This window comes from Anopheles darlingi, chromosome 2, assembly GCF_943734745.1.
Source record: "Anopheles darlingi chromosome 2, idAnoDarlMG_H_01, whole genome shotgun sequence".
In the NCBI taxonomy this organism is placed as follows: domain Eukaryota; kingdom Metazoa; phylum Arthropoda; class Insecta; order Diptera; family Culicidae; genus Anopheles; species Anopheles darlingi.
Window position 1 is genome coordinate 21,547,050 of NC_064874.1, and position 17,542 is coordinate 21,564,591.

At 48.2% G+C, this 17,542-nt stretch overlaps 5 protein-coding genes across 5 annotated transcripts; 2 read left to right on the forward strand and 3 right to left on the reverse strand.

Moving 5' to 3' along the window:
* On the forward strand, nucleotides 1-1,838 carry LOC125959084 (L-dopachrome tautomerase yellow-f2-like). Its single transcript, XM_049691861.1, has 5 exons — nucleotides 1-231; nucleotides 300-550; nucleotides 687-1,262; nucleotides 1,331-1,522; nucleotides 1,624-1,838. The coding sequence occupies exons 1-5, from the start codon at nucleotides 75-77 to the stop codon at nucleotides 1,774-1,776; spliced, it is 1,329 nt and encodes a 442-aa protein (XP_049547818.1). The 5' UTR covers nucleotides 1-74; the 3' UTR covers nucleotides 1,777-1,838.
* A 103-nt stretch (nucleotides 1,839-1,941) lies between these two features.
* Nucleotides 1,942-3,530, forward strand: LOC125959086 (L-dopachrome tautomerase yellow-f2-like). The gene is made up of 3 exons (XM_049691865.1): nucleotides 1,942-2,154; nucleotides 2,236-2,450; nucleotides 2,517-3,530. Exons 1-3 carry the CDS (start codon nucleotides 2,016-2,018, stop codon nucleotides 3,423-3,425), a joined length of 1,263 nt encoding a protein of 420 aa, XP_049547822.1. The 5' UTR covers nucleotides 1,942-2,015; the 3' UTR covers nucleotides 3,426-3,530.
* On the reverse strand, nucleotides 3,476-5,064 carry LOC125959080 (gustatory and odorant receptor 22-like). Its single transcript, XM_049691856.1, has 2 exons — nucleotides 3,802-5,064; nucleotides 3,476-3,740 (listed from the first exon to the last, which is right to left on the reverse strand). Exons 1-2 carry the CDS (start codon nucleotides 5,041-5,043, stop codon nucleotides 3,621-3,623), a joined length of 1,362 nt encoding a protein of 453 aa, XP_049547813.1. The 5' UTR covers nucleotides 5,044-5,064; the 3' UTR covers nucleotides 3,476-3,620.
* A 223-nt stretch (nucleotides 5,065-5,287) lies between these two features.
* Nucleotides 5,288-6,872, reverse strand: LOC125959090 (putative hydroxypyruvate isomerase). Its single transcript, XM_049691868.1, has 4 exons — nucleotides 6,365-6,872; nucleotides 6,184-6,295; nucleotides 5,676-5,851; nucleotides 5,288-5,615 (listed from the first exon to the last, which is right to left on the reverse strand). The coding sequence occupies exons 1-4, from the start codon at nucleotides 6,564-6,566 to the stop codon at nucleotides 5,302-5,304; spliced, it is 804 nt and encodes a 267-aa protein (XP_049547825.1). The 5' UTR covers nucleotides 6,567-6,872; the 3' UTR covers nucleotides 5,288-5,301.
* A 5,339-nt stretch (nucleotides 6,873-12,211) lies between these two features.
* Nucleotides 12,212-15,771, reverse strand: LOC125959071 (neprilysin-4-like). The gene has a single exon (XM_049691844.1). It carries the CDS (start codon nucleotides 15,479-15,481, stop codon nucleotides 12,356-12,358), a length of 3,126 nt encoding a protein of 1,041 aa, XP_049547801.1. The 5' UTR covers nucleotides 15,482-15,771; the 3' UTR covers nucleotides 12,212-12,355.
* Between the last annotated feature and the right edge of the window lie 1,771 nt (nucleotides 15,772-17,542).

Below are 17,542 nucleotides of genomic sequence, written 5' to 3' on the forward strand. Positions count from 1 at the left end.
CGGTGCAGGTGCTCTCGAACTCTTGGTGCTTTTGCGGTTCGTGCGTTGTGCATAGCATAATCCAAATTCAGAATATGCCGAACTGCACTCAAATCAAGATGTACAGCATAGGTTTGTTGGCCGTTTTGTATGCGCTTCTGTTCGCGACGACATTCAGCAGTGTTCAGTGCGATGAGTTTGAGGAGGTGTTTCGTTGGAAAAAGCTCGATTTCAATCATCTCGCCGAGCACGGTAGGAATGGTAGCATATGTTATATCAAGCATTGCCGCAGGATATGGTTTCTCTGTTATCGTTGTTAGATCCCGATGACTTCATTTTCCATGATGGTGAAACGGAAGTGAATGATGTGCAGCTTAATGAAACGTTTACACCATACCACAACCTGCCGATGGGAGTTACTCATCATAAAGGACGACTTTTTATAACCATTCCTAGGCGCCGTACCGGTATACCCGCCACGTTAACCGTTGTATCATTGGATCAGGTATCCCAGGATGAACGATCGCCAAAGCTGACGGCCTATCCGGACGCCATCACAAACCAGCTTAGGGTAAGTGTGCAACTGACCAACAAACGGTTTACTCCGGAACAGATAGATTTTTTCTTCCCAAAGTCTTCTCGATACTTTTAATGTCGTGTCGCTCCTGTCTTTGATGGTAAATTAAATCTTTTTGGGTTACTTATAGCGTTCCTATGAACCGGATCCCAAACGATTAGTTTCTGTGTACCGTACACGCGTTGATAGGTGTGATCGATTGTGGTTCGTCGATACTGGGTTCCTCGAGTATCCTGGCCACCGCAAACAGGTTCAGAGACCATCGCTGTGGATCATTGATTTGCAGAAGGACCGGAAGGTGCGCCAATTCGACATATCGGAGACGATTGCTGCCGAGGGTCACGGTATGGCTAGCGTTACCGTTGATCTGATGGATGGCGAGGATTGTGACAGTGCGTACGCCTACATTCCGGACTTGGCCTTCTATCGTTTGTACGTGTACAGCTTCAAGGACAATCGTATGTGGACATTCCGACACGAATATCTCTCTTTCGATCCACGCATGACGGGCTTCAGTGTGGCTGGGGTACGCTTTCGTTGGAACGACGGTATCTTTTCGTTAGCGTTAGGCCCACCGAAGACAGAAACAAACGATCGCATCGTGTACTTCCACGCAATGGCTAGTACGTCCGAGTTCAAGACGAGTTCGAGCGTGTTGCGGAACGAGACACTGGCCGAAGCCGGAGGATACGATCATCTCTTTACCGTAAGTAAAATTGTTTGAAAGCGTTGGCAAGAAATTAGTTGAGCCTTCATCGATCGATTGTCTTCCAGCATCTTGGTGAGCGAGGCATCAAAACGCAGTGCACTATACATCAGTTCGATCCTGCTACGGGTGTCTTGTTTTACGCGGAGGTAAATCGAAACTCTATCGGTTGCTGGAACTCTGCACAACGCTTTGAACCAGAAACTCATGGCATCGTTCATCTGGATAATAAGGACTTTATCTACCCCTCCGATATGACGGTACGATCGATTATGAATAGCGAAAAAGAAAAACATTGTAATGTTTGGTAATGTTTCGAATACTTTACAACACATTTTCCAATCGCTTTCCATTCGTGCAGTTGGACAACGAGGGCGAACTGTGGGTAATGACGAATGGGTTGCCAAGATGGATATACGCATCGCTCAACCTCGACGACTACAACTTCCGTGTGTGGAGGCAGAAACCGGCTAGAGCGATTGCCGGAACGATCTGTGAAGCGGGTGCATTGTGAAGCTCGGTAGGGGTACTCAAGATGTGGTCCTCAATAAACACGTAGCGGTCTACGCCGTGTAATTAACGAGCTGAATACATTCTCTTTACTGATGGTAATATAGAGCAGGTTTGGGGTGGGTTTCGAATTCGATCGAACGGCGAGCTAGCAGCGTGTTGGCGCATTCAGTAGCTTCACGATCGCCGATCCATCCGGTAGTTCTTAATAGTTATTGTGAACTTGAAACAACTCGAAAGGCAATGGTGATGGTTGCTTCCAGCGGTTGTGTTGCCGCATTGATACTTACGATTGCCGCATATCGATCTACGGCCATAAAGTTCGAAAAAGTGTTCGAATGGAAGCAGCTGACCTTCGCCGATCTTCCTGAGCAGAGTAGAGGCAATGATCCGATTTTGTATTGCTGTATTTCATCATTCGTTACTAAAACGGGAACATACATTTGACTATTATTCAAATCAGAGATATTTGATGGTGCCGTAAATGAAACGTTCCAGCCGTATGGGAACATGCCGATGGGTGTGGTACATCATAAGCAGCGGCTGTTCATCAGCATCCCTCGACGGCGGCCAGGTATTCCTGCTACCTTGACAGTGATCGATCTATCTACGGTCCCAGGCGGCAATCGAAGCCCTCCACTCTTCGCCTACCCATCACATTCCGTAAATCAATTACAGGTAAGGGAGGTTCATTGGCCAAAATAGCAGGGGCACATTATGTTAATCCCTGTATGTTTTCCATAGCCTGGTTACCGTTCGGACTTGAACCGTCTCGTGTCGGTGTATCGAACGAGAGTTGATGCTTGCGAACGGCTTTGGTTCATCGATACGGGTACTCTGAATTATCCTGATAACCCGGTGCGAGTGCAAGATCCTCAGCTATGGATTATTGATCTTAGGCACGATCGAGTTGTCCATCGCTATCTGATTCCGGACTCCATCGTTTTCGGGGACGTTGGAATGGTTAGCCTGACTGTCGATGTGGAATCGACTGACTGTGCCCGAGCGTATGCCTACATTCCCGATCTGGTTTCGAATGCCATTTATGTGTACAGCCTGCAGGATGATGATATGTGGGTGTTCAGTCATTCCTCATTTGCGTACGATCCGTCACGCAGCCAGTTCCACGTAGCGGGACTGGACTACGAATGGGATGACGGCGTATTTTCGATCGCAATCGGTCAGAACGACACGATGGCTGGGTCGAAGCTGATCTTCTACCATCCGATGGTTAGCACGACCGAGTTCGGAACGTATGCTAGCGTGCTTCAGAGTAAACGAATTGCTATGTCACACAACTACGACGAGTTGTTTCAACCGCTGGGAGAGCGTGGTCCTAATACACAGTCCACAATGCATCACTATGATCCGCAGACCGGTGTGTTGTTCTACGCACAGGTTGCCCGAAACGCGATAGGATGCTGGAATACTCGACAAATCTATGGTCCGGACACCCATGCCGTGGTACATCAGGACGACCGAGAGCTGGTCTATCCGAGTGACCTGAGCAGTGATTCCGATGGAACACTGTGGGTACTGACGAACAACATGCCAATATGGATGTACTCGCGACTTAACGAAAGTGATTACAATTTTCGGGTCTGGAAACAGAGCCCTGCTATTGCCATTCAGGGAACGAAGTGTGATAATTGAACAAATTTTACTCGATGTTCGATAACATGAGGGGCGGTTTGACTATAAGCTTACATTTTGTGTCGACAATGGGTTAGCGGAATAAAGGCCTTTGTATGTATTTAATTTTTGCAAAATACATATGATGCTATTCAGCGACATTTATGTGAGAAATTAAGCTACTTGTAAACACTAGTGCAACATTGCACATTCTGTTTAGGTTCCCTTTTGTAGCAGCTTCACATTCTCTATGATTTCGGCAGGTATTTGTTGCGAAATAAGTGACAGCTTGAACTGCAGCAACACAATCAGGTAGATCGCAATGGTTGAAATGCTCTAGAACAGAGAAAGAAAAGCTTGTAAGAGTGTACGGTGGAAAAGCGGTCCTCGAGTATACCGATGTTAGCAGTTCCCGGTTTACTTCGGCGTACCCCTTCAGACTGACGATGGCCGGGTTCATCTCGATTGCCTGAATGAACAGATCGATCTCCTTCTGCGTCGGCTGATCGACCTTCAGCAGGTTGATGCCGAGCAGCGTATCCTGTACACCCTGTGCTACCTGTAGCGTAGCATTGTGTGAGCAATCGCAGAAAATAAACAGCAAAATCGAGCAGTACACGGTGTCCACGATTAGTCCGATCTCCTTGAACGAGAAACCGAACCCGTGATCGATTATTTCCGACAGAGCTCCATAGATCGCGACGGTGATGTTGACGAACATGAACAGGCAGTACGTTGAGTAGGTGCGGGCGTACGCGTTACCGAGCGACTGCAGCAGCTCGCTGAGGTTCAGCCAGAGGAATCGATAGCGCGAGATCATGGCGGCCGTACACTCGACCGCAACGTCATTTCGAAAGCATCGCGATAGACTCGACGAGGCCACCCGTATGCCCCGACAATTGATATACCAGAGGGCACAGTTCATGTTCAGCATCGTGATGATGTGGTAGTAGGCGGACGTGTGCCACAGGGCAAAGCCTTCCAGAAGGAAGCTGAGCGATAGCAGAAACACGATCGCACAGACCAGGCAACCAATCGAGAAGCAAACGATCAGCATGCGCAACCGGGGGAACTGTAGCGAGGTTCCGGTTACGCGGTAGTAGCGCACCTGAAACGCACCCCACATGGTCTTATAGATTGCGACCTGCTTCGCTACACCCCAGCCAACGAAGGGAATCCAAAAGTGCGGCACCAGAAAGATGACAAACAGAATGCCATAGATATACTCGTCGAACTTGCTGGTGGTGCGGAACACTTTAATACGTTCGTAACCGACCACTAGCACTATAACGGTGGTTACGATGTAGAAGAAGAAAGCATAAATGGATGCACTGGAGCGCCAGCTAAACGTAATACGCCCCGGTGCTGAACGTGTGATCGGCATGACGGCTAGCGCGCGAAACAATACCAGCAGCAGCTTGTGGTCGCGGTAGAACTGATCGTGCAGCTCGCAGGTGTCACCATCGGCCGAATTCAGTTGAGCACGAATCGCCCGTTCTTTGGCACGCACTATCAGCTCCGGGTTCATAGTACCATTCACCATCCGCTCGTCCTTCGATGTATCCCACACCGTGCCCATATCTCCGCGGAGCAATGCATACCCGAACGAATGCTCAAACTCGCTATCCTTGATCACCATTACTGTTCAACGGTCGTTTCTTATCACGTGTAAAAAGTATATCAGTCGTGTGGTCGGTTAGACGTCTTCATTTTATAAGAAACCTTTGTTTACCTCAGCACGGGAGCTGGGCCTAATGGTTTAATAATTGAATGGTTTAGTCAACTGATGGGTTGTCTTTTATTTGATCACATTTATTATGCACGATGTTGGTAATGGAGTTAGCAAACGTCCACGACCCCAGCCCACCGCCCAGCAAACGACGAGCTGCCTGTTGTGTCACTGCCAATAGCCATATTCACGCAGCCAAGTTAAACCTTCGACGGTTCCACCAGCCGGACGATATTCACAGCCAATCCAACCATCACGATACTGACTGCCAGTAGCGAGTACATTGAGAATGTACCGGAAGTTAAGTTCTCCTGCACTGTGTGGCTCATTACGGCCCGGAACCTGCGCCAGCTGGATGTGACCGATATGTGGAGCTAGCGAGTTGATCGCATTTGTAAGATCACCTCGGATGTGCTGTGCATGGTAAATGTCGAACATCAGCTTTAGGTTGCTACTGCCGATGGCATCTAGTATGTTAATCGCTAAAATAAAACCAAAATGCAAGGATGCAGGATTCCTCGAAGAGTAATTTACCGTCTTACCCTTATCGTAGCAGGATAAATAGTAGCCTGGTAGTGCGTAATGGTTGATGGGCTCGATCACTCCGATAATGTTGTTCTGTGCAAGGATTGGGGCAACCGCTCGAAGATTGGCAAGATATGTGGCGTCATGCTCTTTAGTGGCTGGACCCTCTAGTTTTCCAGCCATTATGTGTATTCTAAAAAAAAAAACGAAAAATAAAATAACTCTTCTTGCATTGGACGCTGCGCTGTTGACAAAAAACTCTTTCATAACGTATTTAATGAGTTGCATTGGCTGGGAATCGAACCTGGGTCGGTCGCGTGCCAGGCGTACCTTTTACCGATGATTCGACGAGTAAAACCCAACAGTTAACGCACTTTAACGAACAGATGCGCTGCAGTATGATAGCAATGCATCTCAAAGTCACCTCGCTTATCATTCGCCTCAAATGTCAACAAACGCATAATGCAAACAGCTGATAACTCACAACCGTATTTCACTAACACCAGTCACTACTGCAAAACTTACTTGCTACAGCCAAGAGCCTTCGCATACTGAATGGTATTTTCAAAGTTTTTTTGAAATTCCTGTTCCATCCCCGGGATAGCCGCACATCCGAACTGACCGGCGGGAAGCTCACCTGCATTTTTGAATAATTATTTTCATTATTGCAATTACCTCCTGATTGAAACACACATGTGACACCTACCTAATGCAATGTTCATCAATATTTGCTTTAATCCAGTTTCCTTCTGCACCGCCTTCAATGCCTCCAGACTTACGTCGGTGGGGGGAAACGGTCCTTCGACACCAGCGAATCCGGCCGCCTTGGCTGCTCGGTACCGGTCCAAAAACGATCCCGCCTCCAGGAACATAAAGTTCAAATTTGCACAGAACCGTAAGCCCGCCATCCAAATAGTCTGTGAGCGCACCAATTAGTCAATCCTTATCTGCGCGTGATGAGTGATTGGTTTGAGCACCGAAAATTGTTTTGTTTTGTTAACCGTTTATCACTTCTCAGCGTAGACACGGCGTAAAATTGAGAAAACAATTAGAAACCGCAAATACCGCCGACTAAAAGTGGTTTTTGAATGAATGTATTGTGTCGGCTACGCATGGATTTCTGTGCTGCTCCCAAACAGAATGGATACACATATAGTAGGCGATGAGAACGTGTTCGTGTATTCTCGTCTCGGTCATCGTGACCAAAGCGGGGGAAACATGTTGGGGCGAGGAACCCCTACACCCCAGCAATATTATGTGCAGTGGGGTTGAGAATCGGAGTGTAGAGTCGATGCTGAGTGTAGACTCGAGAGAGGGAGTTATCTACTGCTATTCGCTTACAGAGCACTATCTAATTTTCGTCCATGATATTTGGATATCCCTGCAGACTACACACGTGCAATTTTATTGGTCAATATTCTATACTAAAATTCAAGACGGTTATTTATTTGATGTATTCGGTCTCTTCAATATATTTACCATTATCTAAAATCCCAGCAACCTAAAATATTAACGAATATTATTGGGCGAGTGAAGGCCGCTTCATAATTACTCTATATTAATTACAAAAAAAATGAAAATTTAATTTATTTAATGGAGAACTGAACTATTCTAATCGTAGTACATAATGTGTTTGCAAGAGCTGCTGTGCCGAAGTTATCACACGGACGTTCATGAGATGAGAAAGTGTCCATTTTTAGTCTTTGTACCATTTGGCTTATTTCTTATCGGTCTCTTTGTGTCGCAAACATGCCGTATCCTACACTTCGTTGACGCGTAAAGTAATTAGCGAAGGGTTATTAAAATTTGACATTTGCTTGACGAGCGCGCGTGCCCGGAATTGGTTGGCGCTGCATCCTACTAACAAAATCAAGCGTCTGAAACGGACAGGTGGAAAATGTATGCTTCCCGGCGTAAAAGATGTCAGCATGCGGAATTGAAAACTAACTGCTGTTGAGAATGCAGAATGCAAATTTATCAAAGCTATGGTCGGTGAGCCTCTGAAGAAAAGAATGATTTTCTTTCAATTACATATTTTACCTCATATTCACCGATAGGTATGAAGTGAATTTTATATAGGAGAAGGAGAAGATTGCACTAATAAAAAGATTAACGCGGAACTGACATTGAATAAAGAAAACCTATGACTATCGCGTTGTTATAAAAACGTTATTGTCACCACACGTTATAACTAACTATGGTATTATGGGTATGGCGATTTTTCAGTGTCTACCAAAACGCTACCATCATGATCTATTACATGATTTCCCATGTTTTTCCTCTTATAAACAATCACCTTCAATAGATCCCCTTTGTATGAGCGGTAGAAGTCGGTGTTCGTTGGTAGTTTTCTGTTCATGTTTTGAAAGGTAAATGAGCTAGAGATCAAATCATTTATATGCGCATAGAAACTAAAATAATCAGGAACGATGAACGGTTGCATAGAGGGAATTGAAGAGGAAGCGACGAACCGAAGAAAAAAATGGAGAAAGTAAGCGGCCAAATCAATTAGAAAGGTTAATACAATGCTGAAGAAAAAGGAAGACCAGGGAATGAAGGGGATTGGAATGAAGGATCTTGATCAATTTATGCTGAACGGAAGTGATGTGCCGTCTATGCTTTGGACACGCTATGTTTTGACGAAGTGTTTCCGGCTTTTCACTTGTCTTGACGCGACAATCGGTCGCGACAGACACTCGAGGAAACATGTGAAGAAACCGTGTATCATAATTTCTGCATAATTTGTGATCTTCTTTGTAACGATGCTACACCACATTTGTATATTGGTTATTAGGAAAAGGAAGGAAAATTTGGAAAAAGGAAAAGAAATATTTATTAAGTTTTCACTGAAGATAATACCTACTAAGCATTATGCTGTGGTATTAAATTGTAGTTCGGTTACACATTGGCAGCAAATAAAAAAAAGTTTATGACTTTTATTACACAATTCGTCGGGTGCAAGGATGCGGCATATGTAAGTCGCTATTTACAAACTACTGGATACAGTTTTATGATGTTTTCTATTCTTACACTTGTCTCGTCGGTCGAACAAAAATAACATTTTTGTTGGATACCAACGATTGCACGTGGCGCCGTCAGTGCTATATATTGTGTTGTACCCATTCGAATGAGATGCACTCTTCACAATAGCTTTTTTTTCATTTAGTTCGTGTATTTTTGTAACAGTCATACACTTATTTATTATATTTAAATCTTCAATTTCTTCATTTGGGAAATTAAAAAATGACTTAATGTACTAATGAAAAATAAAATCATTGAAATAACAATTAATTGATAGATCCATAATCAATAACTATAGGGCGAAATATATGCGAAAAGCAAAAATCTTATGCAATGTTGTAATGTTGTTCTTCGATTAATAAAATGCAGTGCATCTTTCGGTTTGCTTAAACCGTTGCTGGAACATTTAATTCATCGCATCTTGTCGCATCTTTTTATGGAGCGCATGAAATGGTTTTAGGCGTAAACTCTTTCAACCAACTAATGGTACTAGCGACGATTTCGTCAATCTCACGCTGCTAATGATTGCAGCCAAATTGGCAACGATCATTATCCAGCCTATCGTTATCCAAGCGAATGCAAAGGGGTTGGAAATTCGGTTTGTCGCGCATGATCCGTCGGTCAGTCGCGGGCAATAAATCGTCGGTATGCATTTGCTCTTAATGATGATTTATGACATGGATATGGTTTAGCTAACGTGGAAGCTAGCAGAATGGTGTGGGAAAACATCAAAAACAGTCCGGTCTCTTGTATGTCCTTCTTAGGGATCTTTTGACATGGAACAAGATGCAGACCCGGGTTTAGCTACCGGTTAACGGGCGTTTCCTCTAAGAAACGATGTCTCTGATAACCTGCTTCCGTATGGCCATCGTGGCATCCTACCAGTGCAGCAACAGGTGGGGTGTGTGAAGCGGCTTCATTTGAAAGGCACCACCGTGTACGGCTTCAACTCATCCCGGGAAATTGGACGCCGCGATCCCAGCAGTTGGCTCCCGTGTTACGGAAACACTCGTTCATCTACCTCCCGAATCACGATCGCCAGAACCTTTGTCACGTAGAAGGAAACGGCAAAAGACTATGGTGGCCGCGAGAGGGTGTGCATGTCGCGTGCCCGATTGTGCCTGCATCTCCATTGTTCCGGCATAATGGGTTGTTCCGTCTTTGGACCACAAACTCAAAGTTCCACTCAAAACCGGTGGGCCTGGCCCATTCCATTCGTGGACCGTTGCCAATGGCTGCTAGCGTTGCTGTTTAGTATTCTAATTCCTGAACCACCTTTGGTGTTTGTTTCCTGTTTGTCCACTTCCCGTTGGTGCGGTACATTTGAAGCGAGAAACGATGCTTCGCCGCTGCTGGGCGCACCATTAGCGATGGATCAGTGTTTCCTCGCCTTGCCGTGCGTGATGATTGCTGATTTGTTTGTTTCTTGACGCTTTCTTCCTTCCTGTCCGCTTCGACCACTAGTTGCAGTTTCTGGTTGGGTCGCTGACCCTTCCTTTTTTGTTTCCAGGCGTATCGTCGCACCGCCAGTGGCTAACCAGCTGGCAGGAGTAAGAAGCTAATTTCGGGAATGGTTGCGCTGCTTTAATGAGTGGCATTTGCATGTGCAAATGCATCATTCGTGACACCTGCTGCACAAAACCGAATCTTACCGATGCAGCGAATCAACCGTTTAGGCCTATCAAATATGTATTTGCTGGATTAAGTTTCTATTAACGGAATGTTTGTTATGGGCGGAAAAAAGAGGATAACAAGAAAGAACGAGAAATCCAATTTCTTTTGATTGGATTCACGATTTATCATATACCACTCAACCCCAGTCTTTTCTGATCGAATGGAATCATTTGAAATGAATTATACTTCAAGAGACTTATTTTATACAATGTAACCTCAATTGAAATTACTTTATCGTTTGCCTTTTGTAATTAAAACAAATTGTATTATGGAGAGCGATGTGAACTGAAAAAAATACGAAATAGGTGTAATTACAACACATACATGTGGCTCTGGAAGTGGGATGATATTGTCTACACGCGTGCAGCAGCAGAATCCCTCGAAACGAACCACCACGTGGTGGCCTGTGTCGAAAAGTTAAAATTATTATTTACAAAATATCAACCAGATGACCTTTTCTTTTTAAGAAAGTGGTTCAACTTGAACATCAACAAGTTATTAGGTCTTGTAGGCCGGTAGCAGGCCCCAAGCGATATCGGACCGTCAGTTTCACTTCCGTCGTTCCGTTCCGTTAAGACGCACGCTAAGTACGCACAGGCGTAACCAAGGGAAACTGTACTCGTTGAATCGTGGTGCACACACGATGACCATTTACCTAAAATTAGAACTTCTCTAGCTCGATCCAACCAACCAACGGAGCAGCAGTTAGTACGTTGAACGATCATCGGATGTCTGAACGGTGGGAGAGCTGTGGCATGTCAAATGCACCCCGGAATGGATGTAGCTCTCCCCGGAGGAAAGGCAGCTTCCGTGAGCGCGAATTCTCCATAAATCTTAGTGCCGCCTGGCATGCTTGCGGTTTGGCGAGCAAATGTTCTCCTACGGATCGGGTGTGGCGGTGCAACGGAAGAACGACCGAATGTTCCGTTCTGTCCGATCCGTCCGGTATCCGGTACACCCCCGGGGGTTGGGGATACAGGGTGGCAAAAGAGCATGCTCAAGATGGTGTTTTTTTTTGCAAATGTCCCCATTACAGGTCGGGTGTGTCGGTGGTTATTTCTGGAATGTCACCGGACGGGAAACCAAACTCACCGAACACTTGTCGTGGACGAAGGTATTCACGCAGTAACTTTCTTCGTCAGCTGTTCGCGAATGAAAGCCGTACAGTGACAGTAGCTAAACCTACAAAGTGTAAGATTAGTAAAAGGCAACCATGCTTCCCACTATCCCAGGCTAGCTCTGATCACTCCGTGCATCAGTCAAGACGGATCATGTTGCATACTTCTGGGGGTTAATGAAATACAACTCCAGCATCTATCGAACACTCTTCGTAGAGCTTGGCCACCTGCGCAAGATTATCTGTTAACAGTAGTTTATCATCGGCAATGCGCGCTATCACTTCATCCTCTACAATTGCGGTACCACAGCAGCCGAAGAAGGTGCTCGATATAGGCTGCATCAATTCGGGAATCTTCTTGCGCAAGGAACACGTTCTATCCCAGCGCCCAGAAGAACAGCTCAAAATGATAAGATCCCCGAAAACAGATTCGACCTCGCTGAAATTGGACCCTCGCGAAGATAAATTGGATAACGGTGATAACCGCTAACGGGTAACGATGGTGGTAGTGCACGAGCGGATGACGAAGGAATTGATTTCAATTAACTGGTCCCGTTGGCTCGTAATAGCGGCGTCAGTGTAATTCTCACAAACAGTAACAAGTGTGGTAGTGACGAACGGTGTTGGCGAAACTAGCCACAAACCGCAGCCGAAACGCATCTTCCTTGTGGGGCCCTTCTACTGCTACTGTTGCGGCGACTGTAAACAGATACGAACCTATCAGAACAGAAGGGTCTGGGCGGCATGAAGATACTTTATTATTGAGGATTCGATTACGCCAAGGCCACCCAACAGCAGCAGCCGGAGCAGCCGTTGGGCCGCCAGTTTCTTATTTACAACACGCAAAACCCGTAACCACCGGTTACGTCCGGCGTGGCCCCGGCGTTACCATACGCTACACTTCTCCACAGGATTCATGATGCTCCCGATGGGACAGTTGAACTCGCGCGCAAAGTCCTCCGAGTTCGAGAGCGTCCCGATGACCCGGAACCTCCCGGGGCTATGGACGGCCGTCTTGAGCTTGCTGCGCGTCGCCTCGGGCCGCATAGCGCCGCACCAGATCTGGGCAAAGTTGAGGAAGAACAGCTGCCGGTTGGTTACGTTGAGGCCGGGCAGAGTTTCCTGCTCCAGGACGCGTGGATCCGTCTGTGCCTCGAGCCAGCGCGTGTAAGCGAGGAAGGCCTGCTTGATGCCCCCGTTGTCGGCGATGTTCTCACCCTGCGTATTCTCCCCGTCCAGCTGGACACCGATCTCATCGATCGTGTACTTGCCGTACTGCTGCACGAGGCAGGCGGCCCGCTCGTGGAACGCTTCGATTGCACCGTCGCTCCACCAGCGGTACAGATTGCCATCGTGATCAAACAGCCGGCCCTTATCGTCGAATCCATGGGTAAGCTCGTGCCCGATTACGACCCCGATGCCGCCATAGTTGATCGATTTGGGAAAGTGACGATGGTAGAACGGGGGCTGCAGGATACCGGCCGGGAACATGATCTGGTTCTTGTTGCGGCTGTAGTAGGCGTTGACTACGGCCGGCGCCGTATGCCAGACCGTCTTGTTAACCGGCTGGCCGAGCTTCTCCTGATCCGTGCGCCGGATGTGGCTCAGCACGTTCAGCGTGTTCTCGAAGTAGCGCTCCGGGTGCACGGACAGGCCGGCGTAGCGTGAGTTCAGTTCACCCGGCGATAGGATAAAGTCCGGATAGCCGATCCGGAGCGACATGGCGTTCACCTTCTGCTCGGCCAACCGTTTCGTCGGCCCGTCGATCCATTCGGTCTGGTTGAGCAGCTCGCGGAATGCCTGCTGCAGCTCGTGCGTCATCGTTAGCGTGTCCCGTTTGCTGGTTTCGTCGAAATAGCGCCGCACGAACATCGCTCCCACCGCCATGCCCATGTTTGCGTTCACCTGCGTCACGCAGTTCTTCCAGCGCGGTGGGTTCTTCTCGCGTCCAAACAGTGCGTTCGAGAAACGCTGCTTCGCGCCCAGGAAGCGATCGTCGAGATTGTTGATTCGGTGGCGCACGAACCGCCACAGGATGTAGTTGGCCACGATGCGCGGTTCCGTCTGCTCGATCAGCTCCACCAGATCGTGCATGTAGGTGAGCGCAAACATGACGACGAACTCGGACGAATTAACCGGCCGGTCAGTGACGATCTTCAGGTAGCCGGACCAATCGATCTCCGGTATCTCGTCCTGCAAGTGTTCCAGTATCATCTTACGGTACAACGTGGATACGTTGTTGCGCTCCTCCGGCGGGTTCGTTATGTTGGCCAGCTGTATCTCGAACTCCAGCATCTCGTCCGTCGCCTGCCGGGCACGGCCTGTCGGCACACCCAGCAACTCTATTACCTCGATCATGAACTGCCGGTAGGCATCAAGGTACTTCCGGTTCGCTGGCTGCAGATAGTAATCCCGCGTCGGTAGCCCGAGTGAGGTCTGATCGAATTGAACAATGTTTTCGTCGGAGTTTTTAATGTCCGGACCGACCCACTGTACGATCAGGATGTCATTGTTGTAGCGGCGTACGTGGGCGGTTAGGTTTAGCCAGTCGAAATTCCGCGCATCCCATGCAGGATCAAGCACCGGCCACCCGCCCAGACTGGCCAGCAGTGCGTGCAGCGGTTCCAACCCTCGCTGCTCGATTTGCGCGTAGTTCATGCAGGAGACAAACAGATGCCGTGCCTTGGTTTCAGCATCTTCGTCCTCGGCTCGTACCTCGTAATCTTCTTCCGCCGAGTCCCTCTCCGTCGTGGTTGTGAGCTGGCGACGCTTCCGGACCCGCTTCACCTGCGTCGACCGGATGATCAGTTTGTTTTGGACGGCCCGTGGCATCCGCTTCGGTATGCGTTTACGCACGCGATGCAGTTGCTCAGCGGTCGTTTCGACAGCCGCTGCGGTCGCCACCGGCGTTGTCGTCGTTGAACCGAGCGTATTCTCGATATCCGGTAGCTCCGGAAGGTCATGCTCGACACCTTCCAGCAGCAGGTTCTTCAGCACCAGATCGAGACTCTCGCGCAACAGCTCGAACGTATCGAGAGCCGCCTTGTCCTTCGGTATCGGGTTCACCTGGTCCCAGTTGCCGCAGGCGTACTGGTAGAAATCCTGACACGGATCTGCCCGCTCGTCCATGTGCTTCCGCATGATCTCGACCTGCGCCGCCCGGATACTCTCAGGGCTCTTGCTGTCCACCAGGCGCCAGGCAAGCGATTTCTTCACACGGCGCGATGCCTTCGTACCATTGTGCGGAACGGAGCCAGCGGTATCATCCGGTACATCTGGTACATCGTCTTGTGAGGCATCTGGTGCGTTGTCACGTAGCCCGGTATGCTGGCACCCCGGTAGTCGCCCGTGCTCCGGGATCGGTGGTACGAACGAGGTACGCAAAATGTGACGCAGCAGACCACGATCGGCCTCGGGGTCGGTCTGTTCTTCACCGGCACCTGTAGCCAACGATAGGCAGCGTTCCGCATTGATGCGCTGATCCGTGGCCGACCATCCGGACAGGACGTCATCGTCGGCGAGCTCGTTACCGTCCGCAAAGTAGCCGATCCCTCCGCAACCAGCACCACGCTGTTGGGCGTGCTCCGGAACCTCGGAACCGACCACCTGAAAGCGAGACAACAGCAGAAACAGCAAAGCGATCGGAAGCATCGCAGCCGGTATGACGAACAGGATCCGCACGAACCTGTACCCGGGGCACCACTGCAATCGCCCGGTGCGTTCGTCTATCCCGAGCACACAGCCGCCACTACCACCACTACCACCACCACTAACAACATTACTACCGCCATCGGCATCACCGTTCCTTATTGCACTTCTGGCTGCAGGCAGTTCGTCCGACGGCTTATCGGTCTTTTTTGGCGATTTGTTTACAGACTCCATCACCATCATCCTCATCACCGTCATCATCGTCGTCGTCGTCGTCGTCGTCGTAGATGTCGGTGCCCTTCTCACACCGACGCGGTCACAGCGGTGCATCCGCGTTGCATCGGTACATTCGGAGCCGCACATTCACTGCGCTGGTCACTGTGTTGGTAACTCACTCACTTCCGCTATCCTAACTCCTTTCACTTGGAGCGTGCATCACCGTCAACCAGAAGGAAGGTATGCCTTAAGGCTGGTCAAACCAGTCCTTGGTAACCGCGGTGTCACTGGAATGCACGCACGATCGTCAGTATTGACACGGCGAAAGGTGTGTATGTAAAACGAATGTGTGTCAGCACTCGTTCGCTATCACCCTGCAATTGACGCCGATTAACGCCACCACCAGGTACCAACGAACGGGGACCCTATCGTACCGGGCACAGCGCTGCTTGTGATAGTGGCAGATGAGTACGCATACCGCCGCAGCATCACCGCATCTACTGGTGACAGCGTGGTAGTAGATGGTCCCTAGTCTGGTCGTGAGTTACTCGGGAACAGCGCATCATCACAGCATAGCTGCGATGTGAGATCGTTTGACGCGATCACAGATTGGTGGTGCGCGCGTGGCCGCTCGTGGCCAACAACAATCCAACAATCGACGCGTCTCCAAATGGCGTAGCAGCAATGTGTGTGAGACCTGGAAACGGAAAGCATGATGATCGCGCCGTCGAAGACGGCTATGGCTAAGCGGCGCCGAAACACTCGAACCTCGTTGGTATCGTTTGGAGGGGTTCCAGCGCTTCATGCTTAATCGGCGAATGGTGACTGGCTTGATTCCCGATATCTGCTGCTGCTGCTGATAGCATTCGCGAACACTTTCCACCACTCGTGCGGAGCCAGGCTCGGTCTCCGGAGCGGTACGGTGACCAGTATGCGGCAGCGAATCGGTCTTCCAGACGCTGTGTCAGTGTATGTGATGACATCTTGGTGAATTCCATGCGATATGCTACTACCATCCGCACTCATTGAGACTAATTTAAATCAATTCAAAAGAAGCATCCGAAAACTGCGAACCGGAGTGTGGTGCCGTAGTGCTGGCTGGTGCCGTGGTTTGTTTCAGCACCGTAGAACCGAGATCGTCGTGCTGACATAAACGTTGCTAAAACGGTGATGGTAAATCTGGATGAATCATGGTAAATGGTACATCTGGGATGAGCAAAGGTAACAATGCACATCAGACAGGCGACAGAGGTTTTTAAATCCTTGGACCCAAGAACTACGTGGCTCGCTATTAGTTTCATATTGGTTGCTGAGTTTTAAATGACTTATTAATGATTTCATCTTAGGATTTGTTTTCCCTTGTTTCAACGTGCCATAGTCAATAAGTTGTGAGAGTTTTTTTCCTCCATTTGTCTTAATTTACGATAAAATTTTTCGCATTTTTCAAATGTTCATATTTCAAATGCTCATTCAAATATTTTCATTTTATCAAATGTTCAGTTCATTTTTTCAAATGTTCAAATGTTGGAGATAATTTGAAAAAAAGCTGTCCGTAGTATTCTTTCTATCTCCGTGTCCGGATACCCACTCGCTTTCGATGGGAAACCTTCGCGTCCAGAGAGGCTATGCTGTAGCAACCGATGGACAGCCGTGATTGCTTAGCATGCGCCCAGCGTACACGCGAGATTCGCTTTGTGTATGCATGCAGCATAGCATGTGTGTAGGACTAGAATGGCGCAAGAGCGAAGCGATGAGTGATTACGTAAATACAATAGTTTGTACTCTATTAATAGTTTGACTGGCAATTGAATTCTAAACACCCGTGCTCCCGGCTACCTTCTGCTGCAGTTAATTGCATAGCGTTAGCGAATGTCGCGAAATCGGTAACGTATAAATCGTAAAGTTTGTCGTCAATCGCTGGAAGTGTAATTTTTATATTCCTCCAGTTCAATCAGGGGAACTCTATTCAACCGAGAAGCCAGGAGCAAACCAAGCGATGAATGTTTATTCTTCTTCCTTTTAAAAAGGAACCGGCTTCGCTCTAGCGGGCGAACCATTTGTGATTTTATGAGCTATAACGCGAACGGGAAACCTTGAAATATTGTCATGTCCATGATAACGTACGGCTTGGGCATGTAGAATGATTGAGGGTTTTATTTGGATTTTTTTTTTGATATAAAACCTGCAAGAAATTTTTTTAGGCGGGGT